This window comes from Colias croceus, chromosome 19, assembly GCF_905220415.1.
Source record: "Colias croceus chromosome 19, ilColCroc2.1".
Lineage (NCBI taxonomy): Eukaryota > Metazoa > Arthropoda > Insecta > Lepidoptera > Pieridae > Colias > Colias croceus.
Genome location: NC_059555.1, coordinates 6660389 through 6678842, shown reverse-complemented (window position 1 = coordinate 6678842; position 18454 = coordinate 6660389). Strand labels below are relative to the sequence as shown.

Here is an 18454-nt window from a genome sequence, read left to right as displayed (position 1 = left end):
AAACTACGTTTTCTTAAGACCGGACTGGGTCTAGGAAAAAGTAATGTCATCCTACTTTTCATTCAATAGGTTCAAAGTTATAGATTATTTTTCTCTGCTTATTTTATTTCAAGCCATAACCTACAAGCTAAAAAATTATTTGAATGTTGTATCATTTAATTTAATTATTAAATGGTAGACATATAAATCATTCTACAACAGGTGCGTATATTTCTCGCCATATAAAACTTCTAACACATATGCTATAGATACCGTAATGTGGTCCATATCTGCTAATCAAGTTCACATTACTTAGATAACATCAGTGCCTAGGTCCACTTAGAACATACGTGATGAGCGTAAGACAAAAACTTTAAGTGTTACACAAAATTTATGTTTCGACGATTTTATCAGTGCTTTGTAAACTTCATTTGGTGAATGTTTATCTTCAATGCAGTAGATTTAATTTAATGGTTAAAATTGAATCTAGATAGGAATGTTTAGCTACGCTAATTATTCCTTCGTAATTTATGGTAAATAGGTACGATATATATTTAATGATGTTTTTTTAACATTTCATAGAATTCTATCTAGGGATTCTAGGGCATACATCCAAGCTATTTGCATGACTAAACAAACCATTAAAATATATACTTACACGTAACAAATAGAACCTTGACAAAATTCACATTAAAGGTCCAGGATATGCGTACGGCCTTGTCACCGAAAACAGACGAGCGGACACCCAGACTTCGCGTCTCCTAGAACTAATAAAAATTGCTAATGTCAAGGAAATCAGATCTGAGTATGGTAATGAGTGATTATGTATTCAATTAGCGTAGTATTCGTTACAGTTTGGCCTGTCCGAAATGTAGAAATACGAGGCGTTGATGGACATTGCCGTGATGGGAATACGGTGACCCGGACGTTCTCTGTCTGGAGCGTAACGGTTCCTAGTAGATAATGTAATTACAGAGACAATATTTACATATTATAGCTTCTTCATTCTAAGAACAACACAAAGTATGGTGGAGAACAAGAACACAAGAATCTCTCTTGTCACAGGTCTGACAACGATATAATATTTGGCGTAGTTGCTTTAATATAAATATCTACTTACAAAATTTTGATTTTACTTCATAATCTGGATTAAATAACTGAATTGATGTTCGCTCCAACTAGTAAATTTCATATACCTATAGAATCGAAAATTTATGACAATTCTCACAATTTACTACTAATAATTCATCTAGTATGCTAACGCGTTAAAAACTTGCAAATAACCCTTCATTACCGTTTGACACACTCGCTCCACTAATCAAAGCAGTCATACATAGCATACATAGTAATAACCGATGAAGCAACACCTTCTAAAGAATCATTCAAATCGGTAGCCGCAATACAAGTGCAATTGTTTACAAATTCGTTGTTTTTGCCCGCTTGGAAGCAGTCAGCAAATCATTTTGTATCGCGTGCGCTTAAACGCTCTTTTAAATATTGGTTCAAGCGAGTGCCAATATGATGTTTATTATATTTGATTTTAATACGCATTTGCGTTTTGCATTAGGTAGCCTGTAATTAAAGAATTAATGTGTTTTGTAAAGTCTTTATGTTACGTTATGAACGTTGCAAATTGATATTAGCGAATATTCAATGAAGCTAATGTATGCTGGTGGACCTAAAAATAGACATCACCTGCTATTTTGGGTGACAATGCAATCATGTAGATGAAATATCAAAGGACAATGGGAAACAAATGTATGGAGTCTGGGCCCACCCCGCAATAGTAACATGTGATATACCATTGCATAGGGCTTTTTAAGCGGAACATTATTTATTATTACAACTATGGTCAAATGTTAGTACTTTCGGCGTCTTAAAGTATTTTAATCTAACTTATTATTTATGGATTTTTATAAGGTACAATGGTAATGGTAGCGCATAAACACAACAGGTACCTAATGTAAATAGTGGAATTGTTGAACGCAATATTATGATGCAGCAAATGGTTCTACTATAATTGTCCATGTCTATTAGTAGTACAAGTTTATTAGTAACTATGTTTCTTCTAGATTTAGTATTTTTAGCATATAATTTGAGGTGGATTTCTGAATATATAAAAGAAAGACGAATATAAATAAAATGGAAAATACCTTTCAAAAACTTTAAAATGAAAAAGGCGCCAAAATCATCCATTTTAATTTTTTATTATTTTGAAAAACCAAGTCTCATTCTCACAAGAAAAATTAAATTGCTCATTAGCTCAAATCCATCAAGCCGCGTATTTCTAAGAAATCTACTTTCCCTATAAACATACACTAAAAACCAAACCCTCCACAGTCGGGTAAAAAGAGCAACACGGTTCCACATAACTGCGTACTGTTACAGAATTCCCACCATGACGAACAGTACACTCGCACGGATGAATTATATCCATATTGTATAAGAAAAAAGTAAATAGTAGCGTTGATAATCGCTAATTTTCACTATCGGCTATTTAAACACGTGACGTGGGGTCCAATTAGGTTTTTTCGGCTTTTTTCTCACACGCAACTCGACCCATTCTTATTCAAGTCATCTCTACTAGTATATACGTGGAATGATTATCCACTATTTTGAGAATCGGAACCAGGTCTAAACAAATTAGCCGTAATGTCTCAAGGTCCCAGGCTTCTGGTAAAAACGTAAATAGAATGATTTAATTGTTTTGATTTTTAACGCCAATTGTTTTGTTTTGCGTTCACTTGATATGGACATCCTGCTTGTTGTTGAGTTTTATTGCTGCCTTTAATTTATTGTTTGGTGTACGAAGTGTGCAATTTAGTCTTATTTATTGTACTGTGCCCTTGTATGTCTTCACATAATCTATTACTGAAAACACAGGACGAATCTCATCAGAAAAGGCCCTGAATTTCAAAGCAGTAAATCGTAGCTTACAGATTTGGTAAAGTTGCCATAGTGACAGTTTACTGTCGCGTTCCGTACGGTGAGTGAGGGGTCCGGAGGCCCACATCCCTTCCCATCCCCTACCCATCCTCTCCTACCCAATCCTCATTCCCTCCCATCCTCGCCCCTTCTACCTAACTTCTTCCAAATCCCTTTGTGGACAGCAACACATCCACTTCCCAGTGAAGTGGATGCTTATGGGCGGCGTGTATCGCTTAACACCAGGCGACGCGTCTGCTCGTTTGCTGTCCAATAGCATTAAAAAAAAAAAGAAAAAAAAAAGTTGATCATTTTAAACTAATTTTAGGAAATCTAAATGCAGTTTTAGACCAAGATGATCCTACCACTCTTTACTCTTACTCATAATTTAATTTATCCATCAACCCGTCAGAAATAGCCATACTATACTAATATTATAAAGCGGAAGATTTTGTTTGTTTGAACGCGCTAATCTCAGGAGCTACTGGTCCGATTTGTATATCATTACGCTAAACCAACAGGAGCGGAGCTACGCGGGTGAAACGGCGAAGCGCACCTAGAATACAAAATACGCGATCAAGTGATATAATCCAAATCAATTTCTACTATATGTCTGGTAACATACTATAATCATAAAAGACAGTACAAGCTACTTCGAGCCACAAAAACTGCGAGCCTCTCACTCATAAGTCGATGTTGCGAGTTGCGATGCATTCCGGCGTCCTCTGCCCGATTCGCAAATACCTACAAGCTTATACAGGATGTTTGAAATTTTTCAACATTTTTTTTTTTTAAGTGAAACTTCTTTATCGGGGTTGGAAAAATTTAGTGTAACACTTTTTCGTTACGCGTGACATTTTTCTGTTACGCGCCATCTTTTTGTTATCCCTACCACGCGTGATTCGACGTATTTCTGTAAAGTTCCATATAGTAAATTATTTTTTGAAAAATAAGTACATAGTGTGTACACTAGGCACAATTTTTTTTTTCACATAAACATTCATAGGTATAGGGAAGATATCTTAATAATAAACACATCTAATAAATATATCGTAAACATTAATAACTATAAATTTTATAGAATACAGTAAATATTGATTAATTACTTATAAATGATGACATATTGTATATTTTATGCGGTTAAATTTTTCTATAAATAAAAAAAAACCAATTGAATTGAATTGACATTTGATTTTGAAAATTTCATGCCTTAAAAATATACTACATATTTTAGCGTTCAATTAATGACTCTAAAATATACATCCTGTATAATCCAACTACGTCTATGTAATCTTCTAACAAGAATCGTGACGTAAATATGATGAAAATTCAAAAAAGTCGCAGCCTCTAGAAGCTTCTCCGTTCGGTGGCGCCGGCCTCAAATTCCCGCGCGATGCCGCGATAGGAAAGCTATATGTATTATGTATAACAAATGGGAGACATACAAAATAAAAGGAACGGGAGCCCTTATATTCGGCCCTGAGTCTTTGGTCCGTTAGGGCTGGCAGGCGAAAGTGGACACTGGATGAAGGATATAGAAATGATGGGTCCTTTTGTATTGAATTTGGGGGTCAAAATATATTACTGCTTTTTCTTTTTATTTATAAACAATACGTATATGTAAGTATACAAAATACGTCGACATAAAATTATATTATGTCCTGTTCTGCACAGCTGCAGGCAGTAGTATCTACCAAATACCAATAGATAACTTGTATGATCAAACACTAAACGTATCCAGGGCTGAATATCAAAATACATTGTTTTTTTTTATTTATAAAAATATGGGTATTAATAAAAATAACTGAGCAACTGACAGCCCTAGGGTTCTCTGGTCCCCACGTGGATACATTCTCGACATTTCATCGCCGCAAGAACAAGCAGCCATGTTTTTTTACTCATTCGGCTCGCGACGTTACTGATTTCTGGATATCACCAATAGATATTTTAAATTGAATGTCCACGCATAATATTTGATGGATAACATTTTTTACGTAAACAGCTTGGTCTGATAAGATTTTTGGTTAGAGTCTGTTACGAAAGTAAACGAAAACCTTTAAAAATGTTAAACCTTTCTTATGTTGAAAAGAAGCATTCTGTAGGATCTTCTAAAAATTGGTAATTGTAATGGTGTAATTTTTCTGGAATCATACAATTGCACATTACCCTTAAAGAGAGAAAGTTCAAACTTAACCTGAATTAATCAATAGAATACAAATTACAAATTAAAAGCTGATGAACAAATAGTGAATGGAATAAGTATTCCATTCCTTCAGTCATTAACCAAAACTCTAATTAGAAAGGCTAATCGTGATGTCCAAATTAATTATAAAAACACATAGCTACACAATAAAACCTTTAAATCGTGAGCCACTTTCCTAAAGTTTTACGACCAAAACCATTACCAACCTTACCAAGAATTACGTAGCTGATAATTAGAAAGCCTACCAAATTAATTATGCATCACGTCAAAAATAGGTAAAACTATAAAACCTAAGTCATTATCAGAGGTTCCCAAACTTTTACGACTAATTACTTTAAAGCATTTAAGCTTAATCGATGCATTTACAAAACCAGAACACGTAAGAGCTCGTAAGGAGAATGTATATCACCTTTTTGGCTAATTGTTTACTTTCCAATCTGTAATTAACGCTCCTTTGGTAATTAAATTAGATTTCTCCTTGTTGAGACGTGCGTCGCAGATTATTGGAGGCTCACATGAATGCTATATGGTGAAATGAGGACTGTATCTCTGTATGGGCAAGAATGTACATTCTAATTTACAGTCTGGTACTTAAGCTGATTTAAGTTTATTGTTTACCTTTTAAAGAGGTTATTTCGAACCTGAATGTTTCGAATTTTATGACGTTTTTGGGTAAACTGTATCCCTTTCTTTGAAATGTCAATAACGACAGAATTTTCATTCTACCCTCATTTGTATACTCAAAACTTCTCAATATAATTCTTTTAATAACCCATTCATAAGATAAAGTTCTGTAAAATATTATCCAATAACCAAAACAAGCTAAAACACGAAGCCAAGTACCTAGCCCATACAAAAATTCCTAAGTATCAGCGAAACGGGTCCATACTCCATTTGAATAATTATTCATTCGTTATCGCAGGATCTATCCCCGAAGTGACGTGCTACAAGCCTACATGACATCGACATCGAGACTCGAGTCCAAAATCGAGTCATAAACACGACTCGATTGCCACCGCTCGATCAAACGGCCCGCGTTTTTGTTGAATCGATTTTTTTATCGATTATTATTGATCACTTTTTAAACGGGGATAATTGTGCATTTCGCTCGGCCGACTTCTGTTACTTGTGGATATTGTGAGATGTTTTTTTTTGTGCATTTCTAGTAGATACATATTGAATTGTAGCGGGCGTCTGGACATTCAAAAGGACATTGAACATATTCAGAATTCAAATTATTGCAAAAACTTTGCGATCGTTGGTTCACGTTCAATTCTATATATTCGTTTTAAATGTGACGTTTTATTAGTTTGTTTGTTTCATAATTATTTACGTCGTAACGGAATAACCGGTTGGCCTATCTTACTCCATACTTTTCCTACCTGAAATTTTCCATACTTTCCATAAATTCCTCCATACTTTCCTACTATTCCTACCTGAAAGGCCGGCAACATACTCACAATGTCTCTGGCACTGTGGGTACATATGGGCGACGCGGACGTGGAGCACTTACCACCAGGTGACGCGTCTGCTCTGTTGCCTCCTATTGCATAAAAAAAAATACTTAATTTTATTTCGCGACCCTACAACTGGAAAAAAAACATGTGTGATATTTTTTGTTTCATATAATAAAAAGAAACTCATAAAGTAGGTATCATTATTTAAAATTTCTCTCACGTAATATATTTTCCAAGTTATGAAATATGAATACAGTTAAAAACCTTCACTTTTCAGTACATTCCACGAAATATTGAAATTGCTTCATTGATTGTACGTTACGTTAAAACTTAAAAGGCTTAACTAGCCCACCCCGAGGTGGCGCCGAGCGACCTTACCGCTGGTTATCTGTATCTAGAATAGAAAACTGTGGAGTCGATTTTTATAAATTATTTTTATATGTAGGTTTTTAGTGTGGAAACGAGAAAGAAAATTAGGAGGTTTAAGGATAGTTACAGTTGTGCTGTATGCATCAATTTGGAAAATAGGGCTTGTATTTTGTATATTTACCAAAATTATTGATTACCAAGACCTAAATAGACAAATAAACAGGGTAAAAAGGTCTTATTAAAAAAAAAACCACGCAAAAGATAACTATAAATTGTTTTAACTTACATTCTCTTTAACTTCTGCTGAATCTTAACTCAATTTACCATTAAAAAAATATACTACCAACATCGACTCCACACCTCTCCCTGTTCCTTAGCCGGGCTACCGTCAAGCGGTGCCCTTCGATAAGGGAGACGAGATGACATCGCTTTTTGTTAATCGTTATTTATAGCCTTTTTTATTTCCATTCTCTTACAAACCACCGCGTTTTGTCTCAAATCACAATCTAAGCGGCCTCTTTAATTTTCGAAACTTTTTTAAGAATTTTTTTTTGTTTTTTTGAAAAAAGGTTGTATAACAGGTTGTTGATATATGTAAGGGATAGTGATTATTACTGGCAACTTGTAATTTTAGCGGATCTATTGTTTGTAAAAGCAATAAATTTAGACGGGTTTTTTTATTTATGATGACTTAGATTAGTTAATAATAATTAGTATGGCTCCTGAATACTTTCTAATGTTTTAAAATATGATTAATTTGTTACAATGCGCGTGCGCAAAGATGATAAATTATTTGTTGCAAACGGAACAAAAGGATCATTATTTAGCAAAATTAAAAGGCACATAACAACTACTCTTGATTAAAAATATACTTTGGCTTTTAGCTCCTTACATTTAACTTTATATTACACTTTATTAATGTGGACTATATTACATACTGACCACAGAAAAGTCTGCCCACTTATCTAAATCTATACTAATATTATAAAGCTGAAGAGTTAGTTTGTTTGTTTGAACGCGCTAATCTCAGGAACTACTGGTCAGATGTGAAAAATACTTTCGGTGTTGGATAGCCCATTTATCGAGGAAGGCTATAGCGCTATATATCATCACGCTAAGACCAATAGGAGCGGAGCAATGGGGGTGAAACCGCGCGGAACAGCTAGTCTCTTATAAAAGCAATCAAGTTCGTCAAAACAGCAACCAAAACTCCATTACAATCGCCATAAAGCCATATCTAATAAACACAAACACCTATCATGTTCACCAATCGTCACCATAAAGCATAGAGAATTGCATAGATACAAATTGTAAAAAGGGAATACCATAGACAAACAGTTTACCATAATGTAGGATCGCATGTCGATACCACTTCATAACCATGTTTGGTGTTAACATGTGAAAATTGCAGTTTTATCGTTGTAAGTGTTTGCATATTTGAAGGAAAAGTATGGAACCTTTTTTAGAGTAAACTCTTTTATTCATGAGTCTATGCTCTATAGTCTATAACTTCTATTGTCTATAACTTCTATTATAGTTCTATGGATGCCGTTTTTAGCTAATACTAGTAATCTAATCCATTCATATTATTAAAAGGTTCTTCTTATTAGTAATACCTAAATAGGTAACAAACCATCACATATTAATAAAATCTTACATACAAAAGTAGGCCTATTTATTAATAAAAAACTATCTGTTTATCCTCGTAACGCCCAGGCTATTTTTACCAAACATTGGCTTGCAGCCCAAGTACCTTTTAAAAGGTTCACATGGTGCGGACCCAGAGGTGATGAAATCTAAAAAAAGTGCCTTATTATTTCCGTATGAGCGTGGGATTTTTTCTGCATGTAAATGTATGTCAGTGGAAGGTTTTGAGACACTAAATAACCCCAAATTCGTTATTCTTTATTTAGGCATATGGGCTTTAATGTATTACAAAACCCGATTTCGCAAAATTCGTATTTTTGATATTATTGATTAGCGGTAGACAATATAGGGTTTATTTTATATTACAAAAAACAATGAACATAAATATTTGGATTAATACATGTCTTCCAAAATTTTAATGACCAAAAACATATCTGACACTTACAATCTGAGAAAAAAATATCAATTTTTGAACAATATGATCATTATTTTCTGTACTTATTATTTTTAAAGGCTAGTTTATCACGTGTTTTAGGATTTCTATCAGAAGAAATCCACTTCCAACAGATGACAGAAGCAAAAATTAACAAGTTTCGAAATTGGATCCAAAAACACTATATAATAGCAACCCATATACCTTTTAAAATCAGAATGATAGTAGGTAAATTGATATAATATTTCTATAGAACTTTTAAATACTTAATTTTGCAAATAAGAGTTGGTTTTTAATAAAAAAACTATTATTTTCAGATTCTTCAGAACTGGAAGAGCTTTCTTGGTTTTGGTTTATGTTGTAATCCTCATCTCCAAATAGTTCATACTTTTCTATATCTGACTGATTTAAGCTTCATCTATTTGCTCATCTCTCATTGGGTTACCTGAAAAGGATAGGTACTAAAAGATTCTGTAACAGACTAAATAATTTACTTTATATTATGAAGGAGAAAACGGTCTAAATCATAAGTTGCAAAGGCAAATCAAATTGATTAGTGGTTTATTCCCTTATACCTTTTAAAATCCAATAATATGTTAATACTCTTATACCTTCTAAAAGGTATCCAGACTTTACGAGGTTATTTTACACGCATATTATTTATTTTCGCGTAAATCTAAATGTAATTATAATATTTACTTATTTGTCAACAAGCAGAGTAAGATACTCTCAGTTAAAAACCTAAGATTGCATCAATAATCATGGATTGAACTTACCACGTCCTCTAGTCAATCAAGATGGCCAGACTTTTCGCCGGAAATTACATATATTTTATTTTTCTATTGGCACTATTGCTTAACCATAGACAAAAACATACTTTCCAGTAGCCGGATAAAAAACAGTAATTAGATTTGGCGCGTAATTTAAAATGTTACGGCGTTTTCAAATCAGATACTGTCAGATACCTTTAAAAAAGTACCGTGGGCGTTTATGTCATAAAGTTGGATAACAGCTTGGGCCGGTACCATTATCGAGCTGCATGCCTTTTAATAGGTATCTGGGCGTTACGAGGTTATAGCAACGTTTATAGTTTTTTATATCCAAATAAACCGGAAATTATACCAAAAATATTCAAAAACCAGTTGACTGGTGTTGAATTTATCACCACAGCTTTAATAAATAAATTCCTACAATTTCTATAATTTACTGCAAATTTAAACTCTGATTCATCTTTTAACTTGAATAACCTTTTATTTTAACAAAGTTTTTACAAATTTTTAAAAAAGTACCTACTCGTAGATTAATTATTTAAACGCGTGAATAGTTTGACTATAATCCTACCAAAATGTGAAGTACATAGGTTCAAATGAATCGCCAGCACGCGTAGCTACTTTCCAGTTTATCAGACTTTTTTTATTAATTAGTCGGATAGTGTTCGGTAGCTGACTGTTATATCTTTATGGTCGATCGCACCTCTATATTATTTTAAGAGACGGTGAATATAAGAAGGGTCTAGATGTGGTATCTATTTAATTGTCCAGTATCGGGTATTTTAATCTAATGGATATTTTCAATTTCGTCGTGGGTGTAACTGAATATTTGCCAAAAAGTACCTAATTTACGTTAATTAGAATTAAAGTTTAACTTTTTTCGACTATGGTAGAGTTGGGTGAATTTTGCTCTAACAGATTGTATTAAATTTGGTCTATTAAAAGTAGTTATTAAAGAAATTAGATAAAGAACTAAGAATATAATTACAGATATTATTTTAATTATCATTGACATTTTAAGTTCTCAAGTTACTTCATTCACCGTCTTAGCTAAGTACAATAATAGGCCAATTATTTAAGCATCAATATAATTATAACATTTCGTTAGAAATACATAATTTTATTGCACTTTATTTAATTATAATCGCCAACACAAAAAAGCAGACGAGACACCTTGCGTATTATTCAACACTAGCTGCGCCCCGCGGTTTTACACGCTGCTCCGCTCCTATTGGTCCTAGCGTGATGATGTATAGCCTATAATAGGCCCTATAACTTCCTAAATTAATGGATCAAACAGTGATATTATTTTTAAAATCGAACCCGTGATATTAGCGCGTTCAAACAAAACAAACAAATTCTGCAGCTGTATAAAATTATGGAGCCTGTAGATTAGTTCCTCTTCAGCTTTATAATATCGTATAGCATACATTAGTTCACAAAATATTATTGATTGTAAAATAAACATCTTTATCACTCATAAATATGTCCACGTCAATACCCTGCTATGAAACAATTACCAAAAGCCACAAACACCCACATATCATACGATACCATTCCTGTACTTTAACTCCGCGCCCACTCCGACCTTCGTGTGACTAATTTACTGCTCCATTTTATTAAATTTATAACGCGTATTTTTTTCCTTTTCGACATGTGACGACTGACGGTACTTCGTCGTGTTTACGAAGAATTTTTTGTCATACAACATTCATGTATACTTTGTTGTTATTGTGACATTCGGAAATTCGGCTGCATGTCGTGTATTCCTGTTATTATTTTTTAATGCAAGGATATATCCTTATTATAATATATTATAACTTATTACAACGCTGCATAAAAAAACAAGTAAAGAGATACTATTTTGTATTGCGAACTCTCTGAAAATCTTACAAAACCTACTTCGCGTTGAAAACGTTAAATGTGTATAACTAAAATCGTTCTTTAGTCAGATACATTACATTTAAGCGATATTAATTATCCTTCGTAATTATAAATGAATTGAGAACTAATATTTAACACAAGCTATTCTAAATCCTTGAGCAATGCGGTATCAAAAAACTCGTATTTTCTGCAAGTACGTGCACGAAATAATGAAAAAAAAAGCAAACTATGCGTGTACATGACACGAAGCACTGCATAATGCAAACAAACATATTTCATTACAAAATAACACGTAGGAAGGAGCAATTATATCGCTCCATTCTGATGTTTATTTCATATTTTTAAATGCTATCAAGTGTTAATCGTAAATACGAATTTAACATTTACTCAACGGTCCATTATGCGTGTTTTTTTTCTCGAAAGGTGCCAACTTATAGTCAATAACTGTTATTAGTTGTTTAATGATCACCTCATACGTGTAGTTGTTTTTGCTATGCTACAATTATAAACAAGATAGACGCTCCGACGTGTGACGCTATTAGGGATAGATTACTCAAACGAGCGCTAGCGATGTTAGCAATCCATTTAAAATGTCGAAATTACGTTATAATAAAAGAAAGTAGCTATGAAGCTGGTTCTGTGTTGTCAGTTGAATAATTATCAACCTTTTTTGCAAGATTTACAAGCCCAACGAAGCATGAAAACATTAAACTAAATAGTTTGTATAACAATGCTTCATTTACATTATCTACATTACTAATTTTTAATATAAATAATACCATTATGCGTTACAGAATTATTTATTGGCAACGTTTATTCTGACTTTGATGAGTTAATTTTAACCTTGTTCAAACGAATTAGAGCTTATAATTGAATATTGCAAAGCTTTACGGTTAAATTATATTTATTTATTAAATAGTTTAATATATCCGCGTATTCTCTGACAATGCAAAAAGTCTAAGATTCCCACTAGCGCAGGGAGAAACACTGCCGACTCTTTCGCGTGAAAGGCCTTGTCGATGAGACAAAACTCATCATATCTTAAATTGCTGGTTAAACATCGTGTTAATTATAGAAATACGAATAAGTTGTTTATCTACAAATAACAAAATAAACGTACAGTCTTTAGGTGTCTAAAAATTTGTCAATAAAAGATAAACTGATGCTAAATTAGATATGGTAGCAATTCTAATTTCACTCTTCTAGACTTTCAGTATATACAAAGCCGTATCTATATAAATCCAACAATTTAAACGAGAGTAGGAAAACTTTGACAAATTCTTTTAATTCGACAATAATTGCTAAATTAAACTATCAAAAATTGCAAGTAATAACGAACGTGCCGCCGCGGCCGCGCCGTCAGAAGCCGCAAGAATGCGTCGTGTGAACAGATGTGTCCCCTCCACCCCTCTAGTTTTAACACTAATATCCTAATAACTCTTTAATTGCTATTTGCATACCTTTAAGTTCATAGAAATTATATTGTTCATATGAATAATAGAAGTCTAACAAGGATTAATAATATGGTAATTAAAATAATAGGTAGTGCAATATGAACACTTTTCTTTAAAATGTATAATATCATTTTATCATAATTAGATAATAGTTGAATGATATTAATGTATAAATATTACCTTCTTTGTTTAGGAAGGTAAAATTATTTGCAATGTAGGTGTATGGATTTTAACGTGCTCTATTCTTGTGGCTTTTTGATATTTTTGGTGGAATTATTCAAGAAATTTTGATTTAAATTATAACTGAAATAGACGCATTTTGATACGTTAAGCATTTAAAGCGTGACTGAGTAACAAACTCAAAGAATGTCACCTTATAAGGGCCCTAGTGCACTCGTGTCGTCTATTGTACGAACGGCGAACTCAGCTATTCAATACTGTTATGGGAAAATAGGCTTAAACGTGAAAAAAAGAAGTGTCAAAATCGCTTACTTCAAAGTGACGCAACTGAACTTAGGTCAAAATTTTTGTAGGTGAAGATCGATGCGGTTGGAACTTTCTAGGTTATATTTTATTCAACTATGTAAAAAATTACATATCAAATAATTAATTATGAATAATGATACTTGCTGTAGGTACGTAGTCTAAGAAGAATCGAAATTATTATAAGTTAATTAAATAATATGGCAATTGGAATGTTCTAGATCTTTCTAGATGCATATTAGTGAGCCTTTATGAAATCATTTAAGATGTGTTAACTATTATAAGTAGAGCTATGATTGACGTTACGGCGAAGCGAAATCAAATACCCAGCTAAACTTGACACCTCCAAGCATAACCAATTACTAGAGCTCCCAGCTCACCTTGCTAGCCGAGAAAATACTTATTTAATAGGGTTGCCTGTAAGAAAAAGGATTATAATTAACCGTTATAATAGGCATTGCTATTAAGGCTTATGATTTCATTAATTACTTAGATAAGTTAAGGATGATAATGATAGTGAATCAACATGAAGATACCAAGCACACTGAGCATCAAAATGATCACATGCTTTTTGTATCTGTTTAAAACTAAAAGATACTATTATTTCCTAAAAATAACAAATATATTTAAAATTAAAAGTTTTAAAAACATCTTCAACAATTAAGATTTTCCACTAAATCGTACCAGGAACTTATACCCTACGCCTGCATCTAGCTTCCTTAGAAATCATTTTCTTTCTTCTAAACTAACCTACGTTAAAAACAGCTCACTACCAACCCTAGTTACTACACAGGGCTAATGTGTAAGAGCTCAAGCGAGGCTGGTAGCTCACTGTATTGTGTTACCTGACGCTGTGCGGTTGCCGTTTTTGTTACCGTCACTATACCTACCTACCTCTGCCCTTCGACATGATTCACTTAATATCATTTTAATTTCTGCATTTCCAAGTAGAAAATTACGGTGCATTTCCTGGCGACTAACGGGGGTTTAACGTTTAAAAATTAAGTTAAACAGAATCGTACGTGGAAAATAAGTTAAGAATTTTAAATTACTGATAAGATAAGCCTATATAGATTAACTAAATATTTAAACACAAGAGTTTTGGTTTGATTCCTCCTTACTATCGAATATATTATGAGGACAATCCTCTAGTCTTGCATTTACAATAGGTATGGAAGCTATAGCACTATCACACTAAGTAAAATGTGTGTCCGAAAGATATTCCAATTACAAACATAAATTATGACTTCAAATATTATAAAAGCAATCTAATAATCTGACTAATTACAAATCCTATAAGACGTCGTTGGTGGGTAAGTTCCTAGAACGGACCACCCGCTTTGCTTGATCCTGTTTTACGAACATGCATAATTTAGCTATGATTAGGTTAATAATTTAATTTATAAGATATTCTAAAATTTCAACCAATACTTATTCATTCTCATTTTAAAAATAACATTTTTATTGCTCCTGAAACGATAAGTAGAACATATTTCTAGAATAAAATTGCTAGAAAAACTCACAATGAAGGTAAATTTTATCTTGCGACATCTATCCGTACGGGAATCCAAAGAATTCCTAGCATTCCATATCAAGATTATCAGAAATTATCTTACGCACAAGGAAAAGTGCTCAAGTGTAAGCTATAAACACAAGCACTTTGTATTCCGCACATCGTTGTACACGGCACAACATTCATCAGCTTGTCGGCAAATCGCTCCAAGTCTTCATCACGTAATCGCTATAAATCAGACGTCTAATGAGCGTTAAACTCTGTTCACACTGACCACTAAAGATAATATCTCCACAATAACTGTTGATACCATCGGTGGCCAACATCATCTATGGGCTTGACGAGTTTTTAAAACGTGATTATGAGCGACAACAGCGATCATATACATAATTTTCGCAAATTCTGCCTTTTAAATTATTGCGCCATCAATATCTTTTTATTCATGACCGTATTCAATTTTTTATGACAAGCCCTGATTCACATTCTAATTAACAAATGGATTCAAGTAATTAAAAATATATTGAGGGTGAAATTGGTAATTTTATGCTCACTTTCAGATTTTTGTTTTACTTAGTACACAATAGGATGCTATCTTTAAATTTACGTTTACAGACAAATGTTTCCACAAATGAAGTTCCGCGTTTCCGGATTGGACGCGAAGGCAAAATACATTCTCCTCCTGGACATCGTCGCAGCAGACGACTACCGATATAAGTTCCACAACAGGTAGAACATCATCCATCGCCTGTCTGACTTCATCGCCTCCACTGGCAACCGAGAATTCAGCTTCAATGGAACGCAGAATTGTCGGTCGACACGCTTAGGCTTCTGCTATAACCTTAACAACCCAAATGCCCACCCCTACACCGTCGATTCGAGATATTCCGACGGCACTTAACGGCTTCACCATTTAGCTTGTGATTTTTCCCACATTGCGTTAGTTCCCACCGTAATAGTTCCGATGTCATATTAATCGTGGCTAATTTGTATCCACGTTAAAAAGGGCAACGACATTACGATTACAGCACTCGGAATCGACCGGCGATTAAGGATTCAACGCGCATCCAACGGGTAATATCATTAAAATACCTTTGTCTCAAACACCGCAGCGGTGACGTAAAAAGCGGGTAATTTCGAAGGTGAGAAATAGCGAGTAGACGTAGATTTTTCGAATCCCTGAGGTCAATGGTAAGCGTTCGAGATGTATCTTGAGATTGAATTTGACCGTGTGTATTGTTAAATTCTTGATAACAAGATTAGATACGCCGATCTTTGCGTTCGACTGCGTTCGGTGTCTTGAATCAAAACAGCCGCTGCGCTGGATTGGCAACATCAAGATGCGACCGATAAACTTCAATAATATTCGTTAATTAATACGAACCGAACATTCCAGTTGAAAATTTGATAGTGAGTCAGCTGTAAAACGATAAATTGTCGCCGACAAAGGCTATCATCTAGCGCCGGTAATAATATTTAATTCCAACTTGATCAAAATCATTTCGTTTTTAAAGAGAGTAGATAAACAAAAATCATTCTATTTTTGTCAGTTATGGTAGTAACTCAGGCCCCGGAACCACCGACACAATAGAAAATCTATTGTGTCTGGGACCGATCGGGCCGCTTGGGGCTCAATGGGTTAATTAAATAAATAATAATAAAATACCGTAACATTTTAATAAATTCACTTTCGTTGTTCTATTAATAATAGTATGACTGGAAGAAAAGGCGCGTATCCATAATAGTATGCAGTGACCCGAATCGTTTATGTAAATGCGTCTAATTAGTGCGGAACAAGATCACAAGCTAAAACGGTCGTTTCTTGGGAGCAAATGAACACAAAAAGTGAAACTAGTTCAGCGGCATGTCTCACAATCGACGTGATGTCAAATCGTTGTCGCAAAGAACGAGTCCCAATCCATGTTTTTCTCTCGTATTGCTTACAGACGTATGTTTCCTGCCTACAAAGTTCGCGTTTCTGGTCTTGATAAAAAAGCAAAATACATTTTGCTAATGGACATCGTAGCTGCCGACGATTGCAGATACAAATTCCACAACAGGTATAAATAAAGATGTGACGATGGAATTAAATTAAAATAAGAAAATTAATCATACATAAAGAGTCATACGAGGGCCCCGATGGCTCGTCTTATTTTAATGTAATTCGTGGATATAAAAACGATGAGGCAAGAAGCATGCGTATGTATCGACGTGAAGATAGGGATCTGCGTGAATCTATCGAGTATCGACAACAAAGCTACCGAACGCTAGAGCTGTGTTTTTGCCATTCTTTACTCCGCTAACGAACCGGATGTTCTTGGAAGGAACGTTGGTATACATGGTATGACCCAATTTTGAATCCAATCACGTACTGTTGGTCAATTTATGAATCGTAATTGTCGTTCCCCAGCACTGATTTATCTCGCCAGCATATTTTCCGTTCTACGCAGATCTCCTTTCATTCACGTTGCTTTTTTAACCCATTGTCACACGTAGTGTTAAGTGTAATGGCGCTTTTGTCACCATTTATCGTCTTGTGTTTTTCGTGTGTACTGTGTACTGTGTAGTGCTGAACTTTCTTCCTTAATGACTAACCCGTGCTTACGATGCATGTTCGCTTTCGGTGTAGATTTCAATTAATTAAATATTTTCACGCTTTAACAAGTCTCCGACTGAGGTTATAAGTACATTGTTTATAACGTCATAACATTCATAATTTATGCGGCCACCTGTCTCGGTGCCATGTGTTCGTTTTAATTAAAAAATAATTGTACTTTCATTAGTAAATACCTAATTACTTGTGATTATTTATGAACTTTGATAAATTTTAATATATGCTAATTTTAGATTCTAATGTTTTGTAAAACGGGGATCCCTATGATCTTTATTTGGTAGTTTGTAACCGATGAATTGATTACCCGTTTTGTTTGTGATGTAAAAGGTATACTACATGTGTTTATTTGTTTTCCGGAGTCGGTGGATGGTAGCCGGTAAAGCGGACCCCGAGATGCCCAAGAGGATGTACATCCACCCCGACTCGCCCTCGACAGGAGAGCAGTGGATGCAGAAGGTGGTCTCCTTCCACAAGTTGAAGTTGACGAACAATATCAGTGACAAGCACGGTTTCGTGAGTACCATATTTATTTAAATCACCAACCGCACCTTCAAATTTATCTTATAATTTAATTCTAATTCGCAAATAAGTAATCTCCTGACATAACTTCCAATGCGCCCATAAAAATCGACGGTAATTGTCTCAATAATAATATTCGGCATTAAGTTCGAATTCGGCTTCGCGTCCCGAAATGTGAGCAGGTCATTAGGCAACCTCGTACAAAAC

The 18454-nt window shown here is 34.1% G+C and overlaps 1 protein-coding gene and 1 long non-coding RNA gene across 7 annotated transcripts in view; one reads left to right on the top strand and one right to left on the bottom strand.

The window, feature by feature from the left end:
* The window catches only part of LOC123700232 (optomotor-blind protein), an 87735-nt gene that overhangs the window by 15419 nt on the left and 53862 nt on the right, over positions 1-18454 (top strand). For 4 of the 6 annotated variants that reach the window (XM_045647398.1, XM_045647397.1, XM_045647396.1 and 1 more), the window contains exons 2-3: positions 15730-15843; positions 18088-18241. In XM_045647398.1, coding sequence (XP_045503354.1) covers positions 15730-15843; positions 18088-18241 — 268 coding nt within the window. Of the gene's footprint in view, positions 1-15729; positions 15844-17060; positions 17175-18087; positions 18242-18454 lie in introns of all 6 variants that reach the window. The other 2 variants (XM_045647399.1, XM_045647394.1) reach the window with 1 other exon arrangement.
* LOC123700260 lies at positions 8826-10028 on the bottom strand. The gene is made up of 2 exons (XR_006752606.1): positions 9790-10028; positions 8826-9458 (listed from the first exon to the last, which is right to left on the bottom strand). It is a non-coding gene; the product is annotated as an uncharacterized LOC123700260 (long non-coding RNA).